A 26354-nucleotide genomic window follows, 5' to 3' on the forward strand; every position below is an offset into this window, starting at 1 on the left:
ATTGTGGACTTTCATTTCAAACTTAGTTACTCCATTGAGATGCTCATAAGCTATATTGTGGACTAGGTATTTCTTCCCTTGAAATATTGTGGACTAGGTATTTCTTCTTCTGCCGCTGAGATGACTCTTAAACCCATAAAAGAGCAAGCTATCAACATTGATTGCGATGGGGTTAGTGCATTTACACATTTCTCTAGAAAAAAAAACCCTTAAATCTGAATGTTTTTTTTTTCTTTCTCGGTGGTACCAATAAGTCAATAAGGTTGTTGTTCTTCCCTTGAAGACTATTGGACAAGAGGTTTCAATTAGCAGTGGAGAGAGCGATGCTAATTCTGATTACGAGGACGACTAGTCATGGCAATATAGCTATACTTATTCCAGTGTTTGCATTCTTTTAGTGCGTTGCTATGTTTTTGATTATTAAGTAAAACTGTAAAAATTGGAAATTTGTACTCCAGTTTTCACAATCAGTTCATAATTTAAACTTGAAACTAAACATTCGTGCATCATATCATACCTCTACCAATTGCTTTAGATGCGTGATAGACGAGATCTTACGTTTTGTTGAGTGTTTAACAACAAAATTAGATGTAAAGATCTAAAACTGAAAGCAATGTAACTATTTAGATATACACTTCACCGTAGTAAATGATGCTTCTTAAACAGAGTTTTATAGCTTATAAAATCACCTGATACTACCACCTTGTTCTACTCATGATTTTTTTTTGTTTTAAAAGAAAAACATAAGTTTGGATAAAACCTGAAAATAGCAGTCATCACTACGTAGATATAAAAATCATCGAATTTAAGAAACTCTAATTCATATGTGTAAAGAAGCAATAAGACTAGAGCAATCATCCTCCCTTGGTTGGTTAAAGAGAGGCCTAAACATCTCAAGAATTCTAGTCCTAGGGTTTATCACCTTGGGCTGTGATGTTTCAAATAGAGACTTCCACAAATAAAGAATGTTAGACTTGATGGCTTCTCTCGCAAACCCATTTGCCTCTGCTGAAACATCTTTGGAAGACCTCAACGTTTCCTCTAGCTTCTTCAGCTCTTGGTTGTAATGTTCAAAATCAGATAACTTCACTACTCCACCAAGAGAGCTTTCTCTGTTTCTGAGAATCAAAACAAACCGATCCAATTCTCTGATTCCAAACGTAAAATTCTGGCGAGTCTTTATGACCAGTCCCCATTGGTTTGATTTGCCACCATCCTCCTGATAGACTCCATTCTTAAGTTTGATATATGTTTCAAACACATATAGGATGACACAAAACAACCTTCCTACCACAGGAACGTTAATGTCTTTGTTCCCTGCATACTTCAATAGCCAAAGACAAAACAGTAACATAGAACCCATGTCATCAGATAACAAGAACATTGCTTCAGCCACAGAGAGTGAGAGGTCAACTCCGAGCCGCACAGCCTCCTTTTTCTGCTTCTCATAATTGGAAAGATTAGTCTCTTTAGTGTAAGGAGAATACCTAGATTGTGGCAATCTCTTGTTGTTACGGACAACGCGGTGAGTCATTCATAATGATTCCATCTGTTTCGAGAGGATCGATATGTCTGAAGAATTCATGTGGAGGGCTTTAGGATGCAGTGACAGACGAACCTCAAAACAAGAAGAGGAAATTTGAGAGAATTGAAGAACCCTAGATCGTAACTTCAACCTTTAGTGTGAAAACTTTTGAATGATATCAAATCTAAATTCGTAGAAAGAAACGAAATTAGTGAGTCTCCTCGCTATTGTATGTAGTGTTCTATGGAAAACTTCTTTGACAAGTAATAATAAGAAAAAGTATCCATAGATTCTAAAGGTATATTATATAGGAAAGGAAAAGGAAATATTTATAAGTTACCCATTGGGATTTGGATTTGGAGTGCTTTCTGCAGATCAATAAAGGCTTTTTTGTTTTTATCATGGAGAATATTTATTATACTACCTAATAAAAGGAAAGATGTATGTATCCACCTAATCTATAGATTATACATATAGTAGTATTATAGATATCGACTGGGGAGATCCAGTTTAAAAAGAATTTAGAAAGAAATTTAGAAATATTACTACTTTTATAATACCATCTATCAAAAATACAAATTGTTTCTTTGTCCCTTAAAAAAATACAGATTTATAAATTTCTATAGAGCATCTTATTAAAATATTATTCTTATGAAAACACATGTTACAAAAGGGTTGTAAAGTTACATAATGTTTGGAAGATTTTTTTCTAAGACTTGTTAAAAAATTGTATTGCTCCAAATTTTCCAAAGAAAATGTCATAGGGTATGAGAAACACTTTTAGGATTTAGTTTTTGGCGTGAGATAAAATGATATCTAACACTATTTATTTGAGAATCACTTTTAAAATAATAATTTTATATAAGATATTGAATATTATACTATGAATCCCATTACAAAATTATATTTAAAAATAATTAAACTCATATCATTAAGGCTAAAAACATCTAACACAAACTTCACACCTAATGATTTTTTTTAAATGATAAAATATCTAATAATTTAAAATAATATCTATTAATAGTCTATAAAGTTGAATAAGAATGATTTCATATCATTTACATTACTTTTAGTTATGTTTCCTTGCCATCTTTGTTTGATTCTATTTTATGAAAATGAAAAATGTTTAGTTGTTTCTATATTACAGTACAAATAGTCCAACTCATAAAACTTAATCTGATTTTAAAGGGCTTTGATTGAACGAGCATAATGATTTTGTCATCTAATCAACACTTTTTTTATGAATGCATATAAATAAGCATTTGGAAACTGCATATGCTCTCAAATGCTTTTTTTTCTATGCTTTCACATGAACCATTTGTAAACCATTTACTTATTAAAAATATTAAAATAATTAATATATTTCAAAAAGTTTTAAATTATCTTTTAAATGTAATATATATATATATATATATATATTAAGTATTTTCTTGTAATTTAATATCTAATCAATCATTGTTTTACTAATTAAATGTGTTATATTAATCAAAGCATACAACTCCTCCACTATACAGCTGCATATTGCTACTGTAGTACTCATTTTTTTTTTTTTTTGAATTCCTAATAGGTGTACATCCCCTCATGCCTGGGACAGAACATTTTATATAGTCCTTTCCAAAGCGCCGTCCCTCTAGACTTTGCTAGAGAATTTATATCAGTTGAGCTATCGACGCTTGGTTAGTACTCCTTTACTTTCAGTTGTGCCAATCAAACTCAAAGCCCTTACCAGCCGAAGAAGTACAAACTGACGGGATGTAACTACCATTAGACGGTGTAAATTTAAGCTCACAGCGAAGGTCAGACTTTAATTTCACTAATCGTAGTAGTCTGAATTGCCACCAAGTCTTCGATGCACCTATGATCTCGAACCTGATCAAATTTCTTTTAACCTCAAACTCTAAAGCTTGCCTCTGTGGTGGATTCAACTGTATCATAACCGGACACAAGACTGGAAGGACCATTATTGGTCCCTCGTTTTTAGCTTCAAACATACCAATTCTTATACCTGTGATCGGTTGAACTTCATATCTTATTTCATAGTAGGCTTCATCAAACACTCTGTAAGTGTTAGCCTTAGTATTATGAACTTGGATTGAAAGAGATATATTCGCCTGCAATACTCCACCTATGTCATCATACCTAGTCGATCAAATAGTAAAACAAATAAAATTAAAAGATAGATCATATACAATATCACAAAAGGGATTAAAAAAAAATATAGATCGTGGAGAGGCGTACTTACCTAAAGAAATCGAGATGACCATCCACGACACTGATGATAGGGATTCGCGGGTGAACGACAGTGAAGCATATGAATAGTACTAGGCAAATGGAGACAAGAGAGATCAACACTATTGCACAGATGATGGCTGCACACCATATGAAAGGACCTGGATTCTTAGGACAGGGGAATCTCCGCATAGTAATACCTGTTGTGACGACACACACTCAAGCAAGACCATGATTTATTTATTATTTTTATAAACTCACATCTATACTAGTATTTTTGCCAGTTTTTGCTCAAAAATAATTTTTGGAAAGTTTTTACATGCATTGACTTTAACATTAGTTACCACAAATTTGTAAGATTTAAAAAATAAGGAAATCTTTCTACCTCATTTAAACATAAATATATGATTCTCTTTCAATTTTATTTGAATTTATATTTAAATTATTTTGAATTATTCTATAATACATTTAGTTAATAAAAATTGTGATTTTTTCCTGCATATGATGTAATACAAATTTTTTAAAAACGGACATATATTACGCAATAGATGAATAAAAAAATACGGGTACAATATCCCACATCGCCTAAAAAAATTGGGCAATAGTTCAGATTCATATTATAAAAGAGACCAAAATGATTCATAATACAAATGAGTAGAAAGCTTGATTTATCAGCCATTCAAACTTTAAAAACTTTTAGTTGGTTTATTCCGGTTCTTTATTTTAAAGATTTTTAAAAAGGTAAATATTTATAATATTTAGAACTTTTAAAGAGTTAAATATTTATAATATTTAAAACTTTTAAAGAGTTAAATATTGTAAATATTTATATTTTATAAAAAGTATAAATATTATAAATATTTATATTTTTTTGAAAGTTAAACTTTATAAAGTGTTAAAAATATTAATAATATTTAAAAGTTTATGAAGTTTCAAATATTATAAATATTTCAACTTTTAAAAAAGTTAGAAGACCTTTAAAATATTAATAATATATTTAAACTTTTATGAAACTTCAAATATGAGAAATACTCAACCGTTTTAAGAATTCTAAGTATTATAAATATTTAAACTTTATAGGAAGCGTCCATCTTATAAAATGTAAATGGTTGCAACCTTAATAAATAACATATCAACTCAATCTAATATTTATAATAAAAAAAATATTAAAATTAAGATTATATAGTGAGAGTTAAAAATCTCGGGACGGAGTTATATAGTGGGACGGATTTTGTCGATATTTATATAAATTTAAATTAATTTGGTGTTAAACGGGTAAAACATCATTTCATTATTTTATTAACACTATCGGTATCCGAGAATAGACATATCTAATGAAATTGATTAATAAATATTATGTAAAAAATAAATTATATGGTTTAAACTTTCAACCATAAAAGTCTTAATTATTATATAATTATAACATATTTAACCAACAAATATAACTTATAATTTAAATATTTTAGTTATAAATAATCTGTCCCGCGGTGTACCGTGGGTCCTAATCTAGTTACTAATATTTCAGAAACATGAATTTAATTTTTTTTCAAATGTACTCTGCATCTTTCAAAATTCACATACATACATTAAGATGACCTTGCCAAATTAAGGTGGATGATCAATCTAAAAAAAAAAACTAGAGATTCTGATATCATTTCTATTTGTATCTTAACACTAACTAGTGACGGACCCGCACGTACGTGCGGGGTTTTTTTCGAAATTAATTTTTTTTATATGTGTTTCTCAAACTAATACTTATTTAATTTTATATTTTTGTAATTGTATTATTATTGTAGGTTTTTATTAAGTTTAGTAGTAATTTTAATAAAAATGTTTTTAGTGATAGTATTGGATTAGTTGGTAAGGAATACCTACAAATTGCTAATGGGCCTCGATGATTTCAATTTAATTGGGCTGTGGAAAATCTTCCATTATTGACTTGTGAATGAATAATTGTAGTAATTAAACAAAAAAAAAAAAAAAAAAAAAAAACAGAAAAGAAACGAAAAGACAAAAAAAAAAAAATTGGGTCTTCTTCTCCACTCCTCTTCGACTTTGGATTCGCAGCTAAACAAATACGATTCCAGCTGAATCTAAATCGATATTCCCTTTTTTCATACAACCCAGATACTTGATCAATATCTTTCGAGGTTAGAGAATTAATTTTGTGAACGGGTAAGTTAAAAGTTAGAACAGTATTTTCAATTTCGTTTACCAATTGAATTTGTTGTTTTCCTTGGAACCTTAAATTTTATCAATCGTTTAAATAGATTTTTGGTGTTGGATTTGTATTTTTACAGATTGTTTTAAACCTGGATCTTGTTGTTTATGCAGATTTTAATTTCCTTTTTTTGTTCTAGGAAAGTGGCTTTCTAAACAGTGCTCTTTATATTTCATCAATCAGGTTAAACGATTTCTCTAGGACAAACTCAGATCTACCGTTACAATCACTGCTTTCAGATGTTCTTGGTAATCTATTGAACTGGTAAGTAAATGGTTTGATCTAGTTCTCTATTAAAACCAAAATTTTAGTTGTTATTTGATTCGTAAACTAATTGATATCTTTTGTATGAATATAGTCTTAACAAGGAATTTTGTCCCATGTAAACCCGGTATGAGACTTTTTTTATCCTTTAGATATTAGTCTCTTTCATATTTTGTTATAAATTTTTTATGAAATTACATTGTTTACTTGTCAATTCTTCTTTCAAAATTTGTGTATTTTTTACCTTGTCAGGATATAAAACTGTTGAGGACTATGATTAAACCAAAGATAAGTATTGAAATCAATGTTAAGTTTAAACAGTTACAGGTTTTTAAGTTTACAAAACAATAATACGAATTTGTTTTTTGGTAGGCTGATTGTGAATTTTGGTTAAGATGACTACACTTAGAAACTGGCAGTCGAGTAAAGAATACATCAGCACTTGATATTTGTAAGTTTTTCAAGTTCCATATTCATCTCAAATCTTTGGCGTTTAAATCTTGTCTAAACTTTTTAATTGTTTTTGATTAAGAAAAAAAAAATTAAAGACAATACTTTTATTTGAGATTTCTTCAAATTGATTAACAAAGGAAACATTTTTTTTTTGTAGACAAAATTACTGTAATAAGTTTAATTTGTTATTTGATTTGTAAACTAATTGATGTCTTTTGTATGAATATAGCCTTAATGTGGAATTTATCCCATGTAAATCCGGTATTCAACTTTTTGATCCTTTAGATATTAGTCAGCCTCATATTCTGTTAAAAAAATCTTGTGAAATTACATTGTTTAGTTGTCATTTCTTCTTTTAAAATCTGTATATCTTTTACCTTGTCAGAATCTAAAACTGTTGAGGACTACGATTAAACCAAAGATAAGTATTGGAATCAATGTTAAGTTTAAACAATTACGTGTTTTTAAGTTTACAAAACACTAATACGAATTTTTTTTTGTAGGTTGATTCTATTTTTAGATTATGATGGCTACACTTTCAAACTGGCAGTCGAGTAAAGAATACATCATCACTTGATACTTGTAAGTTTTTCAAGTTCCATATTAATCTCAAATTGTTGGCTTTTAAATCTTGTCTAATTTTTTTAATTGTTTATGATTAACAAAGAATAATCAAAACTCACCAGAAATTCAATTCTCGACTTGTCACTAATTGTATTTAAATGTGGGGGCTATTGATTTCCTCAGGATATCAAACAGTTGAGGATCACAATATCAAAGATAAGAAACAGATTCAATTTTTTTGTTAATACAATTGCGGTTTTAATTTATATAACTAAACTCTGATTACATTTTTTTTTTCTTTAGGATGATCCTGTTTTTCCAGTAAGATAATCAAAGTTACAATTTGGAAGTGAATCAATGAAAAAGGCATCTATACTTTATATTGGTAAGTTTTCCAAGCCTCCTTATTCTTAGTTTTGTCATATCTTTAAAATTCTCTCAATTTTGTGATTGTTTATGATAAAAGTAAGTAATATATATGCACGATTTCTAAAAAATTATTTTTTAAAAAATAAGCTTTGAATAGTGTGGAGAAAATGAAGTTAAAACCACTCTTCAAACAAAAATAAGCTTTGTTGGTTTACTTCAAACAAAAAAAACCACACTATCAAACAACATAATATCTATAATTAAAGATAAAATACTTGGTCCTTAACATCAGCTCCTTAACATAAGCTTTCACTGCTTACCTTCTCAAAAACGTTTCTCTGTAACTGGCACCATACTCTTCTACACCATTCTTGATTCCTTTCATCCACTGTAACAATCCTTTTGAAATACCAGAAGTAGTAATAGGTTATATATTCGAAAAAATGTAGAAATGTCATATTATTTTATTATTAAAAATAGAGAAAATACGATAGAAAAAATCATACCTTTTGAAAGATTTCTGAACGAGTTATTTCAAATTCTGAAACACTTCTTTGAATACAACATTCATTGTTTGCTTCTGAGGGTTTCCTTCTTTATCCACAATCAAAATCTTCAATCCCTTTTTGAAGCCACTCTTGAAACTGCAACATATAGCTGACCATGTGAAAAACATGGTCTAGGCAAATAGAGGCCAACATAATCTAAAGACTGTCCCTGGCTTTTGTTAATAGTCATTGCAAAAGCAACAACTAAAGGTAATTGTCTTCGACGCATTTTGAAAGGTAGTTTAGTGTCTGAATGAGTGAGCAATATCCTTGGAATTAATACTTTGTCCCCAACTATGTCTCCTGTAATCACAATAGCTTCTAAAACAAACTCAGCCATTTGTGTGATCTGCAACCTTGTACCATTCATTAGCCCTCCCCTTGGATATATATTTCTTAACAACATAACTGGACAACCAACCTTCAATCTTATTCGATGATTAGGTACTCCAGAGACCTTTAGGCTATTTAAGAAATCAGGTGTAAGCACTGGATTGTTTTCATAATGTTTGTCAGCTGGATCTATAGAATCTGAACTTAGGTATGTTCTCTCCTCACCTATAGACATATAAACACGGGTCAGCATTAATGGCAAACTTATTATGTATTAGAACCATCGGAATTTGAAAACAACAAAATAGAAAAAGATTTACCTTCTAACTGATCAAGCATATACTCATTGATAATGCCAACATCCTCATTGGTGGGACATAAGATTGCTCTTTCTTGAAAGAACAAAGGATCTTTTTTATCTTTCAAAAACTTAGGATCTCCATAAATCTCTTTGCTTATTACTTCAATAGGGTTGTCTGCTGATGTGATTAAGAATTCTTCTGGGATATCTATCATAACTTCACCATCATTAGGTTCAGCTATCTTCCCATCACCCACTTTCAGTATCCAATCTGAAAAGTCCTTTAGCTCTTTAGCAGCTTTGGGATTCAAATCCTTTGCAAGAAGCCTCATATTCTTGGTCAACCTCAACACTTTACAATGTTCTCATATGTATGAAGCATTGAGTGCACTCATACATATTTCTGCTCTTCCAGCATTTGGGATAATGGGTAACACTTGTCTGAAATCTCCTCCAAAAACAACCACTTTTCCACCAAAAGGTCGATTTCCTGTTCCTTTCATAATATCTGACAAACTTCTATCCAACGATTTAAAACAGTGTTTGCTCATCATGGGAGCTTCATGTTATATTATCAAAGATGCTTCAGCCACTAGTTGAGCTTGATCTGATCCAGAACTCATTGTATATACACTACCTTCATGGGGATTAATTGGAATTCCGAATCTAGAATGTGTTGTCCTTCCACCTGCTAGCAAAAGAGAAGCGATTCCACTGGAGGCAACATTTAAGACAATAGATCCTCTTGCTCTTAATGCTGCTGAAAGAGTTTTGTAGAGAAAGGTTTTACCAGTTTACATCTGTCATTGACTTTAGCCATTCATCATGTTTTTGTTGCTGCTCATCCCTATCATAGTTTTTTTCATCCACAATCAACACATTAGTGTCGTCAAGGGTATCTTCTGGTATATGCGGCATTGTCGTGAAGGCTGACAACGATGTTCCATTGTTTTTCAATATGCTTTCGATATCTTGTAAGGCAAACCTCTGCTTATCCTCATCAGATAGCATGAGTTCTACAACAAAAACACGTTTATAAGATTAAATTTATATATATAACAATATACACTTTATTCAACTAAAAAAAAAACTATCTTATACCTGGTCTTTTAAAGTATTCTCTCCGTCTCTTCTCAATATCTTCCGATAGTAGTTCCCATGTTTTCCACCAAACTACTTCTGGTTCAGATAAACTAAAAGATTGAAGCATTACCACAAAAAGACGACGTAAGTAGTTACCGGTACTCCAGAAAGTTGTTCTCACAATATCATCAATATACTCCTGATCATTATCAAGCAGCCCCAAAGCAAAACATGCCTTCTTATAAGTTTCATAAACAACTCCTTTAACAGTTTTTATGTCATCAAAGCACTCTGGACCTATATGAGTGTTAAGAAGGACTCATAGATAATATCCATCTTCCATACCTATGGGAACATAGTTTATCCTTCCTATGGCTGTACCTGGTCTCTTCCGCAGATTAAACTTCCTTCTCTTTCCGTCCCATGTGAAATATTCAGGAATTTGCGCATAAGTTTTTGTTTTAGCCAGTGAACTAACCTTATTCAATTCAAACCAAGCGAGGAACATAGAATTGACTACCTCCCCCCTATCCAAAACTGTTTGAACTTCATCATCTCCCTTGAAGTAGATAAGATGCTGCCCTTCTAGGTGAAAAGATAACCTTTGAACTGATGTTGATCTGTAAGTTATTGGGTTTTTCAAGATTCTCCATTCTGCTTCGCAAGCTGAAACATACCTGCCAGTGAAAAATTATTATTAGACCAAATATTTACAATTACCATGTTTGATTATGTAAGATTAATATAAAGACGATTACCATGTTACAATTACCATATTTACAATTAGACGAAATATTTACAAATAACAAATTAATATTCATACTTACCTACAGTCAAAGAAATCTTTTATTTCATCAACGCTACTGCCACCAGAAGTATTTAAAACGGGAGTCTCTGTACTGACTTTGTTGGAAGTATAATTTTCTTTTCCACCCTTTTTTTTTGAAGATGGCTCAACAACAACTGAAACACGATCCTGCCCTTTCGTTATATACTTGAATAAGTATTTGACAGAACCCGTTTGGTTGCATCACTCAACGTTAATGTGAGCCCGGTATCGTAGTAACAATACTTTGTTATATGGTATAGCATAGCGATTGTCACACTTAAAACCATTCTTCTCAACAAAATGCTTTGTTTTTCTTATTCTGTAAACTGGAAAAGCTTCTTTATCAACTGTTGTGTGGTCAACATGCTTCTTAGGGAAAAATTTTGAACATTTTCCTTCTTCCATACATGGTGAATTCATGTTGAGAGATCCACATGGGCCATGTATCATCATATCCTTAACCAACTCATAAAGCTTTGGTTCCTTGTGCTTGTCTGGGATTTCAGCAGAGATCATTTTGTCAATGTCTTCTGATTTTGGCAATTTTGAATCTGGGTGCATCCATAGTAAAATGTGGGCATGGGGAAGTCCTCTCTTCTGGAACTCAATAGTATACATTGCTGTAAGAGGTATAAACCGAAACATATTAATCAAATGTTCACGCATCAAATAGGGTCGTACATAAAAATAGATTCTTAGGGTTACTTACATGACAATGTCCTCCCTAATATGTGTTTCTTTGTTAGATCATCCATAAGATAGTTAACCTTCATCTTGAACACTCTGCTTATAATCTCAGGCCTATCATCAGTATTCAACTTTCTCGCTGAACAAAATCGGACCAGCTCCGGCCATTTTGGGTTGCAAGTGAATGTGATGAATAGATCTGGAAATCCATAATACTTACAAACGGCCATTGCATCTAGATACATATTCCTCATATATCTAGGTCCACCAACGAAAGAAGCTGGTAAGTAACATTTGGTCCCTTGCTCATTTAGATTTGTGTTGCCTTGATTAGCAGCATCCTTCACTGTATCATAATTAGCAGCCCTTAAACTTGATTGATTCAGCTTTAGGAAAGTTAACCTGTTAGTCTCTATAGTAGTGTAAGCGTCCACTAAGAATTGCTGGAACAATCTTTTCGAAAGTAGCAGGTTATGTGATTCGTTCTTCCTCTCTTGTATTCTGAATGCAAACCATTGGCGCAAACTTATGCACTTTCTCTCATTCTCCACATCTGAAGTCTCTTTTTTTTTTTTTTGCCACCACCTGGTCCTTTTAGTATTCCCGGTCTGTATTCATCCTCACCTTTTGGAAACAACAAAGGATATTGTAGAGCAAGATAGGCTGGATGAATTTCACTTATTCTTTGTAATTCCCCTGATTTTTCTTCAATAACAATGTCGCGAGTTGGCATGGCCACATGAAAATCTCCTGGAATCAATGCAGCAACCTCTGATGTTGTAGGCACAACATAAGTTCTTTCGTCCTTTACACGATCACTGACTATTCTCATGTGAAAACTTTCTTCAGGATTAGTATCTAGACGCTCTTTAGCTGACCTAAAGTTTTCGACGTATGGATTGACATCATCTAGCAATTTAATTATAGCAGTAATTACTTCTGCCCTTAACTTCTGTTTTTTTTTTTTTTTATATATATTTCCCTCCATTTTTTGATTTACTGGATAAGAAAACATAATGTTAGAAAATTTTAACAATCGAAAGATTTATAAACAATAGTGTTTAACATATCTTACGATACCAGCTCTGTTTTCAACCTCATTCTCAGTAGCTACAATATACAACTCTGAAAACTTTGGAAAATCACCTGCTGTAGGTTTCAAACTACCAAGTAGATGATAATTCTCTCCTTGTATTTGAAACATATTTGGACCACGTTCCTTAACAACAGAGTTTTCACAACATCCACCCAGTGAGGTCGAATGAAATTATCATGTTGTAGGCTCTGATATTCTCCCTGAAATGTCTACTCAATTCATCATCATTTGTTAGCAAAGCAAATAACAACTCAGGTTGATAGTGTAGAATATGCAATTTTACTGCTCCTTGTAAACAACATTGTGTGAAAGTAGGATTCTTATCTCGCTGTTGCCTGTTAATTCGCTCCCCATACCACATTATGGTGCCACAATATGAGCATGAATAAGTTGGGTTCCCATGATCAAGATACTCTACATGTAAATTTAAAAATGGGTATATGAATAACATGTCGAAAGCTTAAAGGTTTCGAAACTATAATATTTGAAACACAGAGAACGAATACACTACCTGTTGTTTTTTTATTTGCTTTATGTTTGGGAGTTTTCTTTTGTTTGGATCCAAAAGCTTTTGTCAAACTTTCATCTAATATGTGCAAAAGTTGATACCCTTTAATAACTTATGCAGGTACATCTCCAAGCTGATTATCGCAATCTGAAAATTCAGACTCATTTTCTTCTGAAGAACTGCTGCATTGGTATGTTTGTTGATCTTTAGCACCATGTTCTTCTATGTTATGTTAATATACACAAATTATTATGTTAATATAAGTTTCATACAAAATGCAATAGCAGCATTGAAAGCAATTGAATTAGTTTTCACCTGGTTCATTCATCGTTTTATTTTGGCAGGAATTACGGAGATAGTCTCCAGTGTTTGGTACTTCTTCAAATATAATGGGAGCATTGGGTTTTTTTTGCCTCGCCATCAATTTTGCTAGCCTTAACGATGTTTTTGGTCTGGTAAGTACAAATCTTGTTGAGGCTATAATTGAGACAGAAATGACGAAATCAAACAAATTAGTTCCATACATAAGACAACATCCTACTTACAATATATAGTATATCATTGCAAAACCTTTTTACCTTGTTTGCTATTTACTGATGGTGGAGACAACTGTTTTGATATACAGCTTGTTTGTCTCTGTTTTGTTTGTGGTGTATCTTCCACATTTTCAGAATGATTGGTGAAGGACATATCATGCAATGGGTTTTGCAATGAGGATATTCCAGTATTTGCAGTGGTCCCTGCATCAATGTAAGTATGTAACGTAACAATATTGTATTTTTCTTAAATCTATTTACTGGTTACGCGTACTAAACCAAACCTTGTTTCATAGTTTCAGATTGAAGATTCACATCTACAATACATTGGGATGTTGGTTTTTTCATCTGTGCTGATGCACGCTGGTCAGAGTTGGGAATCGTCAATAGGTTTGTAACATCTGACAAAACTATTCTGGGTTTCAATGTTGACATTTTAGTAGAAACTGCTAAAAATAAAATATTTTAAAATTTGACTCATATAGGGAAAACACTGGTTTTACCTTAACATATATTGAATCATGGAATTAATAGTATAGATGATGAAAATGCTATGATTTTACCAGATTGCATGCTTTGCACATGAGGATGAATTGGCAATTCTTGAAAGTAGGGAAGACACTCAACTTTATCAGGTTTGTGCTTTAAACCATCAAAAATTCTCTTAAAAACAGATTCAACTTGAATAACATTCCCATGATCACTCTAAATGGTAGGATTTCTGTTTTCATCGCTGATAACTGACCTTCCTCGTTTTGTATTAGTGATTTCATATGTTTTTTGAGATCCACGTTGACCATCATTTTTTCTCTTCTTCATTTTTTCTATGAACAAAGTATCTCTTATTTATAAGTGTTTCTTATATGTTAAACAATTCTGTTTAAGGTATAGCATATCAATTCGATCATTTTAAATAATCTACTGATAATAGGATTTTGGTTAAAATTATGTAGCTATTTGTTAACATAGATTCCATGATTATAACTGACTTGTTCTTTGTTACCGCACATATTGCAATTATGTAGAGTAAGATATAACAAATCAATTTATTCGTTTACGGTAATCCTTGATTATAGGTGACTTGATCTTTTATATAATGACAGATAGTTAACATTATTTTAATAAAACTGTACCCTGATTAGTGCAACTTAAAAACATTAGTACAGTTTGGATCTATACTATTATAGGATCATAATCTATAATGTATTGATCAAAAAAAAAAATCTGAAAATTATGATTGTCGTCTGTTTCTGTTTATAATCTTACAAATTAAACCTGCACGGAGGACATCTATATTGTTGAACTTTTTCTCAACAAAGAGAAATATTTAATGATTTTTATGTTTACATGTGATTTTGTCTGATATATATAATATCAAATCTTCAATATGGTTTGAAAGAATCAGAATACTTGTCTAAAAAATGTGTTAAGGTTATTGTCTGGTTGAACTTATTTTCCATTATTGTCCGAATCTAGAAATTGATGTTTTTGGTTATTTGGCTGACTTTTTTCAGGATATATAAATTCTTCAAGGTGGTTTGGAAAAGGGGGATACTTGGAGAATAAATGTTTTCAGGTCAGTCTACCAGTTTAAAAATCTATAAATTATGATAACAATCTTTCAAATGCTAAAATCGAATTTTATTAATATATGAGGAAAATGCTGAGTAACAACAAAGAAATCAAATTTTAAGTATGGAAAAAAGTTTGAAACCTAACCAATTCTGCTGGAATGAACTAAGTAAAAACTAAAAAAAACCATACTATTTTATTTTTGCAAAACTTAAACGATCACCACCAAATCTTAAGCCTCCCCTCCTTCCTTTCCTGGAATCTTTTCACCAACCTCTTCAATCGCTTCTTTGATAGATGGTAGACACATCTTTTTAGAAGTTGATGATTGGGCTGTAGCATCTTCATTAGAATCATCTTTTCTTTTTGAAGAAGGTGTAGTAACATTTGTCCCAATCTCACTACTATTCGTCAAACAATCTTGATCCTACAAAATCACATGTAAATGATTATTGAAATGATCATTATTAGTTCCAAATTTAGGTATAACACACATACCTGGACATCAGTAGAGATAACATCCTTAGGATCAACAACTACCTCAGAATCTTCAATGTTGTCAACATGTGTATAATTATCACCCATCTCTACGTAAGAGACCTTGTAAGTCTCTTTACCTTCTATGATGTTGGAGGTTTCTACAGAAGCAAGAAATAGAAAAGTCTTCCCTACCAAAGCTTGTAAAGCTGGTGGAACCATCGTTGGATCCTTAATCTGTAAATTTAATTGAAAGATATAATAAAACTGCCTCTATATTTGTTTACTATAAATAAATTATCAGATGTTAAACCTCATCGTATTGTCCTCCTAAAACATCGATGGAAGCTTGGTTGACCACCTTGATAGCATTGGTGTCAAAGAGAATAAACTTTGTCTCACCAGTGTTATCCATAACATCTAGGACCAGTTTGTACCTAATATACATAATGCCTAAATAACCAAATGATTAATTATACACAGTCACATTGCATTGAGTAGGCAAACCTAAATAACTTTAAGTGAAACCAGTTACCTGTAGTTAACCTTTGATACATCTTGATTGCATGTCTTGCACTCAAACAGATTCTTCTTGTTTTTGGTCATGATATCATTCTCCTTTTTTGGTATAAGAAAGCATGTTCCTTTACACTTTACACAGGTAAAGTAATACCAGCCAAACTCCATATCGATATGATAGATATGGCAAAGTATGTTAAACTTTCCTTCCTATAAAATAATTCAAAAGAATTAGTAAAGTGTACATTATTTAGTTTTAGGACATAAATAGGAAGGCTACCATTGTAGATTCAAGTATATCTGAAATAGTGCTTCGTGGGAAGTGGTTGATGTAATCTTCCTTGTCATTTTGTTGGTTCCCACCATTGCAGTTTCTTTTTCTGATAGTAACTTTCAAATTATCACTTGGCAACCTATTAATTAAATTTGAAAACAATTGTTTTGTTAAAAATATTTAAACAAAACAATTTAGAGCCATCCAAATTTTTAGTTTAGAAAAATACTCTGCAACAAAATCTTGAACAGGAGAGTAGTCTGGGTTGATTAGCATCAAGGACATATCAAATGCATTTGAAACTGTTCATTGGCCTACATAAGTTGAAATCGAGTGAATCCAAACATGAACCTTCATAATCCACATATAACACGAAACAAATTGACAAAACTTACCATTGTATGTATTTATTTTTGCACAACGCATCAAGCATATGACGATTGAATCATTTGCATTATGACATGTTGTCCAAATATTGTCAGCAAACTTTCCCCAGAAGGTGCATGACAAACGCTGATCACTGTTTTGTTATGACCATCAAAAAGTAATTTTTAGTGTTTATTACTCGCAAGGTAAACAAAATTATTGAAAACTGAATTTTCTACCTTGTGTCGCGTAGCTCAACCTTTAATCTCTTATTCGGTTTGTCATTGACTTCTGACATCTTCATATCACCAATAGAAACCACCTGACCAACAACATCTGTAATAGGAAATATGTAGCACATACTCATATTAAAAATATTAATCCACGTATCTATAGCTATAAATTTTCATCCAACAATATAATAGATGTACCTATTAGAATGTGTTCATTCAAACCATCTTCTGCAAGTATGTTCTCATATGAAGCTAGATCAAGATAAAAGTCATTGGACAAATCAGGACTACGAGTTATGAGGGTTGAGTTCATGATGGTCATCTTGTATGGATGTTTGGTAGCCCGAAATTTCCAGATGCTCTTGTCAGTTGAAAATTCTGAATAATTCTCCACTCTCCAAAGACGATCAGCCTTTGGAATTTCTTCAACTGCTGCTTCTTGACCGTTGCATGAATTAGAGCACCCTAATAATGAAACAATCATGCTATTTTAGAACATATAATCATTGATTTATCATAGACTATGACGAAAAAATAAACTTACTGCGGTATCAGCCAATATCATTTCTAGTCTCTCCAGTGTATGTCATACACTGCTTCCACATATGAACGATCTTGACTCTAATTTTCCATGTTGTTTTGAAGGCCTTAAGATCAGAGAGATTTGTGAAAGCATCATTGGCAGCCATCTCTTCTTAAAAGGTGATTATCTGACTTATTATTGTAGGTCTTTCTCTGTTAGATCGTTTATGTCGTCTACGCTTGTTTATATAGAAATTTGACTTGTGAATTGTTGTGATTGTGTAAATGGTAGAATATTTTGTGAAACAATTAATGATTGTCAGTTAATATTTTGACATAGACTTTGATCTATCATTTTTTTTTTTTAAAGTTATCATTGATTTGATTAAGGATGATTTTTCTTGGAAATAGATTAATTAACGTTTATGTTTGCTATGACTGATATTACATTTGGTAAGTTTTTAAAATCTGAATTGTTTAGATTTCCTGAGTTTTTGCAGATTAAATGACGAAGTGATATGGAAATTATTTCCTTATAGCAAATGGTAAGTTATTTAAAACGGTTTTCCAAACGAATCCCTGTTTTGTTGGAGATTAAACGATAAACTATAATGATATGATTGGTATTCCATATAAATCTTTTTTGATTTGTTGTGTTTTTGCAGATTTTACAATCCGGATACTTTGACAATTACTACCTTGTGTCTCGGAGCTCATCCTCTAATCGTTATGGAAAATGGTAAGTTGTCCAACTCGGTTATCTCTAAAATCCCGGATTTATTGGAGATTATATGATAACAGAAAAGATTGTGGGTGCTAATGATTTTAAACGCAAGCTGTTTGATTTTTATTTACCTTGTAGGATTACGGGAAGTAAACTGTTTGGATACATATGTACCATATCAAAGATCCGAATATGTTTATTACCAAACAAAGAGGATCCGCGTGTTTTTACCTTCTAAGATTACCTCTTTGTCCTCAAAAATTTTTTCCTTTGTACTTTGCTTTTTTATTTTGTAGGGGCATGTAATGGAATACTTGTTTTTTTTTTTTTTTTTTTTAAGCCTAAGTGTGCTTCCCAATTAATAGTATAGACTAAAAGTAGCATTTAATAGTATATCGTTGATGATAAGAATATTATACTAGAGGGTAACCACAATCGGAGTCAGCACAGTGACGAGACGGAGAGAAAACAGCGGCAACGGATTGAGAAGCGTCGCCTAGAGATTTGAAGAAAGCAAATCTTGAGCTTGTAAAGAATTGGTAAATGTGGCACAAATTATATCTATACTAGGTACTAATCCGTGCTACAGCATGGGACAAAATATTTTTATAAGCGTTATTTTTATGTAAATTAAAAAAAAAACTTAGTCGTGTTTACTTTGGAACGGAAAATACGTCCTATCCTGTCTTGTCCCCTCACGTCCCAACCCATCTTTTCTCGTTCCGTTTCATCCGTTTCATCTCGTCTCGTCTCATCCAGTCTCGTTTCGTCTCGTATCCATAAAATTTTTTGTCCGATGTTTTTTCTCTATTAAATAATTACTCGGTAGACAATTTTACTAAACAATTTGGGTAAGAAATTTAGACGGGATAGTAGAGTTCTCCTTTGAATATTTTTTTATTTAGTTAGTTGAAATTATCCAAAATTATAATTTTCAAACATATAATTGTCACCAAAATTTCAAAGTGCCCATTCCAAAGTGGTTAATTACCTGTAACATAGTCAATTCTTACCTAAATTAGTGAAAACTTGACAATTGAATTTATCTACTATATTTTCTGATTTGTACTTTTATCTAAAATATATGTCTCTCTTTTTCTAAAAAGATTGATCAAAATATTGTTTTTCATTATTCGAATTACCTGTTTCAGTTTACTTATACTATTTCAGTATATGTACTTAATTAGTAAATTAATTACTTAAAAACACTGATAAAACATATATTCAGTCAAATAATAAACATTTTTAGGTTGTAAAATTTTAATTGTATAATATTAATATTTTCCATATTTATTAGGTTGCCACTCTTTTACGGTGTTTTGTTAATATTTTTGTGTATATGTAGAATACTCCAACCCGTACCGAAAATAAATATGATCATCATCTTCATCAGCTGGAAAATATATATTGTTTGCAATCCATCCATAATAATCAAGCACAAACCGTGTTTGTTAAAAATGTTAAAGTAATTTTGTTACGGGGTGTTAAATCTCCTCCCGTCCCATCCTTTCCGTCCTGTCCTGACCCATCCCGTTAGAAATTTTATGTCCCATAACCGTTTCCTTTTAAATAATTCCTCATATAATAATTTATTAATAATTTTTGACTAAAAAATATAAACAAAATACATGTATTCTCCATTAAAGTGTTTAATATATAGTTACAATTCCGTTTGGGCTGAAATTTTTGTTTTAAAATATGGTTTAGAAGAAATTTTATTTTAAGTTGTGAAAATTATTGACCATAGATCCATACGTACATGCGGGATTATATTTATAAATTTATTTTACAAACTTATATTAGTTTATGAATGTTTTAATCTAATAATCGTCTCGCCATGAGCTTTGGATTGGCATGATGGAGAATCTGGATCGAATGTCAACCAAATTAGCGATCGTTAAAAACTTGAATTATCAAATAAGATAAAAAGCCGCAAAAAAGGTAAAACTTCCTGAACTAAATGATCTAAATAAAATTGGCAAATGTGTCAAACCTATCTGCTAAGTCTGCCCCAAAAATATATTTTTTTTTTGTGGAATAGTTTGTAATTTATTTGACAGAAGCTTACACAAAATCATTTATCCTGCAAGAAACAAAAATATATATCAAAGAACATAGATATCAAATTATTTAAAATGTAAATCAGAAATAAAAGAGTGGAATATATATTAAAAAAAAAAAGAAAACATTAAACATGAAATATTTATCGAGTGTAAATATATATGATGCATTTTAGTAACAAACTTTGAAACAAATATAAAACATATAAAAAATCATATGTTGAAAAAATTAGGTCAGTTGTTGAAAAAAGGTTATAAAAGCAAAATAGAATAAAAAAAAGTTAACTAAAAGAACTATAAAACTCAATTGTACAAAAAGTCAAAAACGTTAAACAATGTGTATCAAGGGTTGAAATAATACTTCTTTATATAGATGAATGAAGAATACTCAAGAATTTAAGCTTTAACAAAAAAATCTAAACGATTGGTAGCTAACTTTCCAACATTCTCAAAATAAAATGAAGGGAATTATAACTTGTTAATTGGAACTATAACTGGTAAAATTTAAAAATAAAATTTCGGATATGATTTCAACACAAATTGGTAATTGAAATTATAATTGGTAAGAATTAAATCTATTTTTTAGAGAATTATTCAAGTTGAATTTTTTTAAAGATTTGTATCCCTACTTAATTACATTTCCATAATTTTTGTTTTGTTTTAGTTACAAAAATATTTAATATATGGCAAAAATGTAATCCTTACATTTAAGCATAATAAATTATTAACCCGTTGTACAATGTTCATATATTAATTTTTATATAATAATAATATAGAGATGCTTTCTTTTAATCCATAGAATGAAATTAGTATGAGTTTGATACATTATAAAATTTATTTTGTCGTATTTATAATTACTTTTATTGTTATTTAGTTCATATAATCACTCGCAATTATACATATAATTTCTAATTTAAGTATGTAACATCGTTAATTTGACAGATAACATTATATTCTTACCATAATTCTAAAGACTAAATATAGAAAATATAATTGTAAAAAATAAACCAAATTAATCGAATCAAAACTTGTTGCAGAGTGTCAAATCCTTTTTCTTGGTTTGAAAACAAAAAATTTAGTTCATCCAAAAATGTGCATTGTCGATTTGTTCAACAGAGAACATTGCAATATACCCAACAAAAACATGTCACACAAATTGATTTTGCATACAAAATCAAAAACAAAGAACGTAAGAAGAAACAACATGGATGTTATCTACCAAACTGACGATTCTATAAGATTCCATCTGGTTGCTAAAACTAAACAAACCTCAACTTATCCAATAACTAAGATTCTTAATAAAAAAATTCTTAATAGAAAAAATCATGTACCAACTGAGAGTAGATAGATATTTCAGATGTCAGTAAACCTTGATTCTTGCTACGGCTAGGGAGAAACAGTAGAGAAATGTGTTGAAATCTGATCAAAGAGAAGACATTACAAAATATGTATGACATGTCTGGTTGTCATAAAGGATCATGTCTTCTTAGCTTGTTGTTAGCAGCTGCATGTTCACATACCAACTGAATGGATTATGGAGATATACTGTGACGAAGAATCCATCAATGTAGTAGAACTTAGCATTCCCAACTACCAAAAAAGAAACATGTTTCACAAAATCTCAGCAGATTCCAACATATGGAAGTATCAAATCTTATAAAGTAAACTCTATAAAAAAAGGCAGTAGATGAGATTTCATTTGACCTAGAGCCCAGTACTCATGCTTATGAAAGTGTTCAACCTTGTAGCAGCTTGCAGCAGAAAGATTTGCAATGAGCGACCTACAGAAAAAGGGAGACACGCCTCAATACAACTCAACAGAAGGACATCTTATTAAGAAAATAATCAAAAGCAAATATAAAGATTGATTGTAACCTAACCTTTCTCCACCAAGAACACAGACACGGCAAGTTCTGGTAGGTTTTGACTCATCTCCAAAAGAGTGGACATGGATATAGAACAATAGGTAATAAACAGTTTATAGCACCCGTTGATATGGACTTAAATCAGAACCAAACACCAATAACTAAACCTAAAGAAGACTCACATTGACACCAGCTGCGGTAGCAACCTTCATTGCCTCTCTTTATTTGTCCTTTCCAATGGATCCCATGTAACTGGTTGCCTAAAGAGTTTGAAGCATCCACTGCAGTAATCAAATAAATTGTAAGGTTAAGCAACAAAGGTACTAACAGTTAAAAATAGTTATGAGGATAAGGTTTAACAGTCGTTTACCTGGACCAGTTTGATTGAGTTATGGGTAGCACCTGAAAAAACGAAACCAAATCAAGAAGATATCACAAATTCTTCTAATAATGCATATAAACACCAAATATAGAAAAATAGCGCAAGAAGATGATGAATTAACCTCCAGCAATGTATTCGACTGAACTTCTGCCTCATTTCATCGTACCTAAGCAATACCAATTATGATGTGAATTAACAAAAGATAATGTGAAAGGTATCCATCTTAAAATCATGATGATGACCATCGAACATACAATGGTTTAATATTCTTATAGTTACTCTGATCACGAAAGTCATATAATTACCAGCTCGATCAGGTGAAACCTTTCCTTCAATCATAAACGATTTTGCAGTATTACGAAGTTTTTTTCTTCACCAAATGATCTCATACGTATATATAAACGTCAATCCTACAAAACCCAAAAACATGAAACTAAGAAGAAATAAAAATCTGGGAAATGAACAAAATAAGGTCTCATTAAAATACAAAAACAACTTACATCTTGTAAGCTTCCCAATTACTTTGTGCCATAGCTTCAGCCGAAGATCGAGCTATAAAAAAAGAGTATATCAATTGACTGAAATCTTCATGTTTAAGTAAGCAAAAATGATATAGGCTCAGAGTTTTTTTTTTATTCTTTCAATAAACAAACAAACATTAATGGTAAAATATGGTTTTGGGTTTTTGTTTCTTTTTTCTTTTAATTAAGTTTAGACTGAGTTTTATCATCTTATTATCATATTGATGACCAGAGAAGAATCCAAAACCATTCTACATCAAGATTCAGAAACAAAATTCCAATTACACTTGGTTTTAATCATCAAACATAGATTTAAATTCTAAACTTAATTAAAAGATAAAAGAAACAAAATACCTTAGCATATACAAGATGCTTGACCAAAATTCTTTGCCTTCTTCTCTTCCTCTTATCATCTCTTCGACTTTGTCGACAAAAAGGAAAAAAAATCTTTAACTCTCCATTTGGGAGAGACGGCGAGAGAGAGCAAATGCGAAAGAAAAATAAAATTTAGGTTTAGTACACTCAGTCAATTGAACGGTTCAGATTTATGCTCAAAAATATAATAAACGGTTGAGATTAAAAGCTAAAATCGGGTCACATTAATGGGTAAAAGCTAAAATCAGATTTATGCTCAAATAAATTATTTTGTCTTATTTCCAATGGCATTGTGATGTAATTTCTTACAAAACTAAGGTTACTTTGTTAAAATGTTTTAGGATTAATAGTAGGAATATAGACTATAAATGTTGGGTTCCATTTTGTTATATGACGACGACACATATTTTCTTTGCGTAATAAACATAATAATAATAGATATTAACTTTAACAAAAAAAATAATAATGGATATTAATATGATTACCATTTACTAAAAAAAAATTCTAATTATTGAGGGTAAAAACGTCTCTACACAGATTAATTAGTTTTAACACTTTTTGATAATTAAAAATCTATATTTAATTGAGTTCTGACATAAATAAAAAAGATATGACATTGAGTTATATCCTAATAACTATATTCAATCATTATGTTTTCTCTCACATCGATCAATAAATTTTTGACATGCCTAAAAAGATGACAATTTTTTATTCAATATTATTTCATATATTTACATGCATGGATGATTTAGATTTATTTTTCAATTTTTTTTTTAATCTTCGTACAGGTTTTTTTAAATATTATATTTGTAACACCTCGTATACACGAGACCTCATCTAGATTATTTTTGATATATGTTATGATTCAAAATTTTAAATAATGAGTATAACTAGGATTTAAATTGTGATACACCATATTACAATTTTTTATCCAATCATTGATTAACTTAATTCGACATGTTCAATATTTTAATATTCGTGATGTTAACAAATTAATAAAATGATTATTTACCCGTGTTGTAACATCAGCTAATGATATTATAAATTTATATTGATGTTGATACAAGCTCTTCCTACTATATAAACACGTTTCATGGTGTTTTAAACTTTTATAATTTCAGATGTTCATAATATTTTTAAAAATGATCAAGTTTAGAGATATAATTAATACTATTTTATTAATTTTTAAAAAAAATTAAATTTATTATATATAGCATAATTAAACAGTTCAGCTAATAAAAACTGAATTAAACCGATAATAACTTTTAAGTTGAGATGCTTGTAAAATTAAGCTTACTCAGATTTTGATACAATTTGATCTTATTTTTAATAAGAATCTGAATTATTTTAGGCCATATGAAACATTAAACACACATTTTTCTTTCTTTAAATGAGTAAAATGTGATTATGTGGACCTAATTTACACTAAAACTTAGCTTAATAAAGAAAGCTTGGTATACACTTTACATATTGCGTAATGAATTTTATATCTTCCAATGTGGAATAATTCTAACAAAACCGACAACGAAAAAGGCCTCCAAGATTGTGTGATACGAGTGACCAACTCACATATTTGCTGACATCAACAAGACAACAACGCCTAATGCTCAATTCTCTCGTAGTCTCGTTACAGGCAGCCTCTAAAACAGTATCATCACAACGAACAGCAAACATTCTAGTGCGAGACTCTTGTCATGTCGAATATTTTATCCAAAAACAAACCAATTGTCCAACCAAAATAAATGGTTCTTCCATCACTACACCATATATTAACATAACATAACTTTTAGAGCCAATTATCTTATTAAGATTACAAAATTGTTCAAAAATCATGAAATTGTACCACACCGACAACGAATACGAACCTAATAAACAAAATAAGATCATACAAATGAGATAAATTATAAACCTAGATGAACTCGTGATTGTACGATTATATCTTGCACATAACACAAACTATATTTTGTTCAAGGAAGAACTTTTTTAGTATTTTATTTACAAATTATGGGAAATTTTTTGGGTTCACTTATATATTTGCTTTTGTTTTGTGAAACAAAGGACAAGTGTTCTTACCATTTTAAACCCTTATAGGAATCTGTCTTCTAGTAGCTGTTTTAATAATATGGGAATGTATTATTAACCTTAGTTATATATATGTATACCAATTTTGTCAGTTGCGTTCTTTATCTTGTCAGCGGTTTTGAGGAGATGTCTTTAAAATTTAAAAATAATAAATAAAGAAAAATATTATTTAAATAGATTTGATGTCTTTAAACTTAAGACATCATGTTTTAAATGTCTTGGTGAAAACATTTAAACCTCTGTTTTAAAAATCTCCGTCTAAGACTGATTACATTCTGTAAAATTGCTAGGTCCATTCTGTCCGTTTCGATTAATGACTATTTTCCCACTTAATTTTGTGTTTACCGAATATTTTTGGAGCCAAATATAAATTAAACATATATTTTTTGTTATTTAGACATTTAAATTAAAAGTTTATGATGTTTTACAATAACTAACGTATAAACTTTTAATGAAAATCATAATTTTTTTTTTAAATTACGTATTTACCATAATTTTAAAGACAATACTATAGTTTTATATTTTATTTGATATTTTTTCTTTTAACAAAAACAGAATTGTACATAGATTTAGTACAATATATTTTTTATTTTATTATTATTTTAATAAAAAAACCTTAAAAATATTCTCCGATTAATCTCCGTTTAATCTCTGATTTTTTCGCTAGGCGTTAGACTCACCCCGACCGCCCGACTAGCGCCTAGCGATTTCTAAAACAGAGATTTAAACCATAATGTCTTAAGTTTAAAGAAACCAAAACAATGAAAGTAATGTTTATTTTTCATTTATTATTTTATTTTAATTTGAAAACATTTTATTGTAAAGATGAGGGATGG

The 26354-nt window shown here is 30.5% G+C and overlaps 2 protein-coding genes, 2 long non-coding RNA genes and 1 pseudogene across 13 annotated transcripts; 1 reads left to right on the forward strand and 4 right to left on the reverse strand.

Moving 5' to 3' along the window:
- Positions 1–786: 786 nt before the first annotated feature.
- Positions 787–1886, reverse strand: LOC104743804 (uncharacterized). The gene has a single exon (XM_087486623.1). It carries the CDS (start codon positions 1532–1534, stop codon positions 821–823), a length of 714 nt encoding a protein of 237 aa, XP_087342749.1. The 5' UTR covers positions 1535–1886; the 3' UTR covers positions 787–820.
- Positions 1887–3131: 1245 nt separating this feature from the next.
- Positions 3132–4027, reverse strand: LOC147928376 (uncharacterized). The gene is made up of 2 exons (XM_087483206.1): positions 3768–4027; positions 3132–3664 (listed from the first exon to the last, which is right to left on the reverse strand). The coding sequence occupies exons 1-2, from the start codon at positions 3944–3946 to the stop codon at positions 3220–3222; spliced, it is 624 nt and encodes a 207-aa protein (XP_087339332.1). The 5' UTR covers positions 3947–4027; the 3' UTR covers positions 3132–3219.
- Positions 4028–5746: 1719 nt separating this feature from the next.
- Positions 5747–18848, forward strand: LOC109128799 (uncharacterized). 7 transcript variants are annotated; one of them, XR_002035109.2, is made up of 16 exons: positions 5747–5929; positions 6159–6239; positions 6334–6366; positions 6492–6690; positions 7078–7274; positions 7440–7641; positions 13131–13200; positions 13355–13465; positions 13682–13764; positions 13843–13936; positions 14113–14181; positions 15061–15122; positions 17633–17689; positions 18010–18054; positions 18175–18248; positions 18372–18848. It is a non-coding gene; the product is annotated as an uncharacterized LOC109128799 (long non-coding RNA). The 7 variants fall into 7 exon arrangements; XR_002035110.2 differs by having other exon boundaries at positions 13849–13936; XR_002035106.2 differs by having other exon boundaries at positions 13682–13760; positions 18372–18847.
- Positions 8193–12953, reverse strand: LOC147928377 (uncharacterized; annotated as a pseudogene).
- Positions 18849–21585: 2737 nt separating the features above from the next.
- LOC104742057 (uncharacterized) lies at positions 21586–23597 on the reverse strand. 4 transcript variants are annotated; one of them, XR_015580005.1, is made up of 8 exons: positions 23416–23597; positions 23041–23092; positions 22846–22950; positions 22662–22706; positions 22529–22560; positions 22174–22439; positions 21998–22074; positions 21586–21883 (listed from the first exon to the last, which is right to left on the reverse strand). It is a non-coding gene; the product is annotated as an uncharacterized LOC104742057 (long non-coding RNA). The 4 variants fall into 4 exon arrangements; XR_015580008.1 differs by having other exon boundaries at positions 22035–22074; positions 23416–23589; XR_015580006.1 differs by having other exon boundaries at positions 22795–22950; positions 23416–23589.
- Positions 23598–26354: the final 2757 nt, after the last annotated feature.

Source organism: Camelina sativa, chromosome 14 (assembly GCF_030686135.1).
Source record: "Camelina sativa cultivar CO46 ecotype springtype chromosome 14, ASM3068613v1".
NCBI classification, from domain to species: domain Eukaryota; kingdom Viridiplantae; phylum Streptophyta; class Magnoliopsida; order Brassicales; family Brassicaceae; genus Camelina; species Camelina sativa.

Excerpts from the sequence above, each read along its gene's own strand:
- LOC104743804 (XM_087486623.1), bottom strand. The coding sequence starts at position 1,534 with ATGACTCACCGCGTTGTCCGTAACAACAAGAGATTGCCACAATCTAGG.
- LOC147928376 (XM_087483206.1), bottom strand. The coding sequence starts at position 3,946 with ATGCGGAGATTCCCCTGTCCTAAGAATCCAGGTCCTTTCATATGGTGT. Across the intron at positions 3,665-3,767 it reads GGTCATCTCGATTTCTTTAG|GTATGATGACATAGGTGGAG; the intron begins GTAAGTACGCCT and ends TTGATCGACTAG.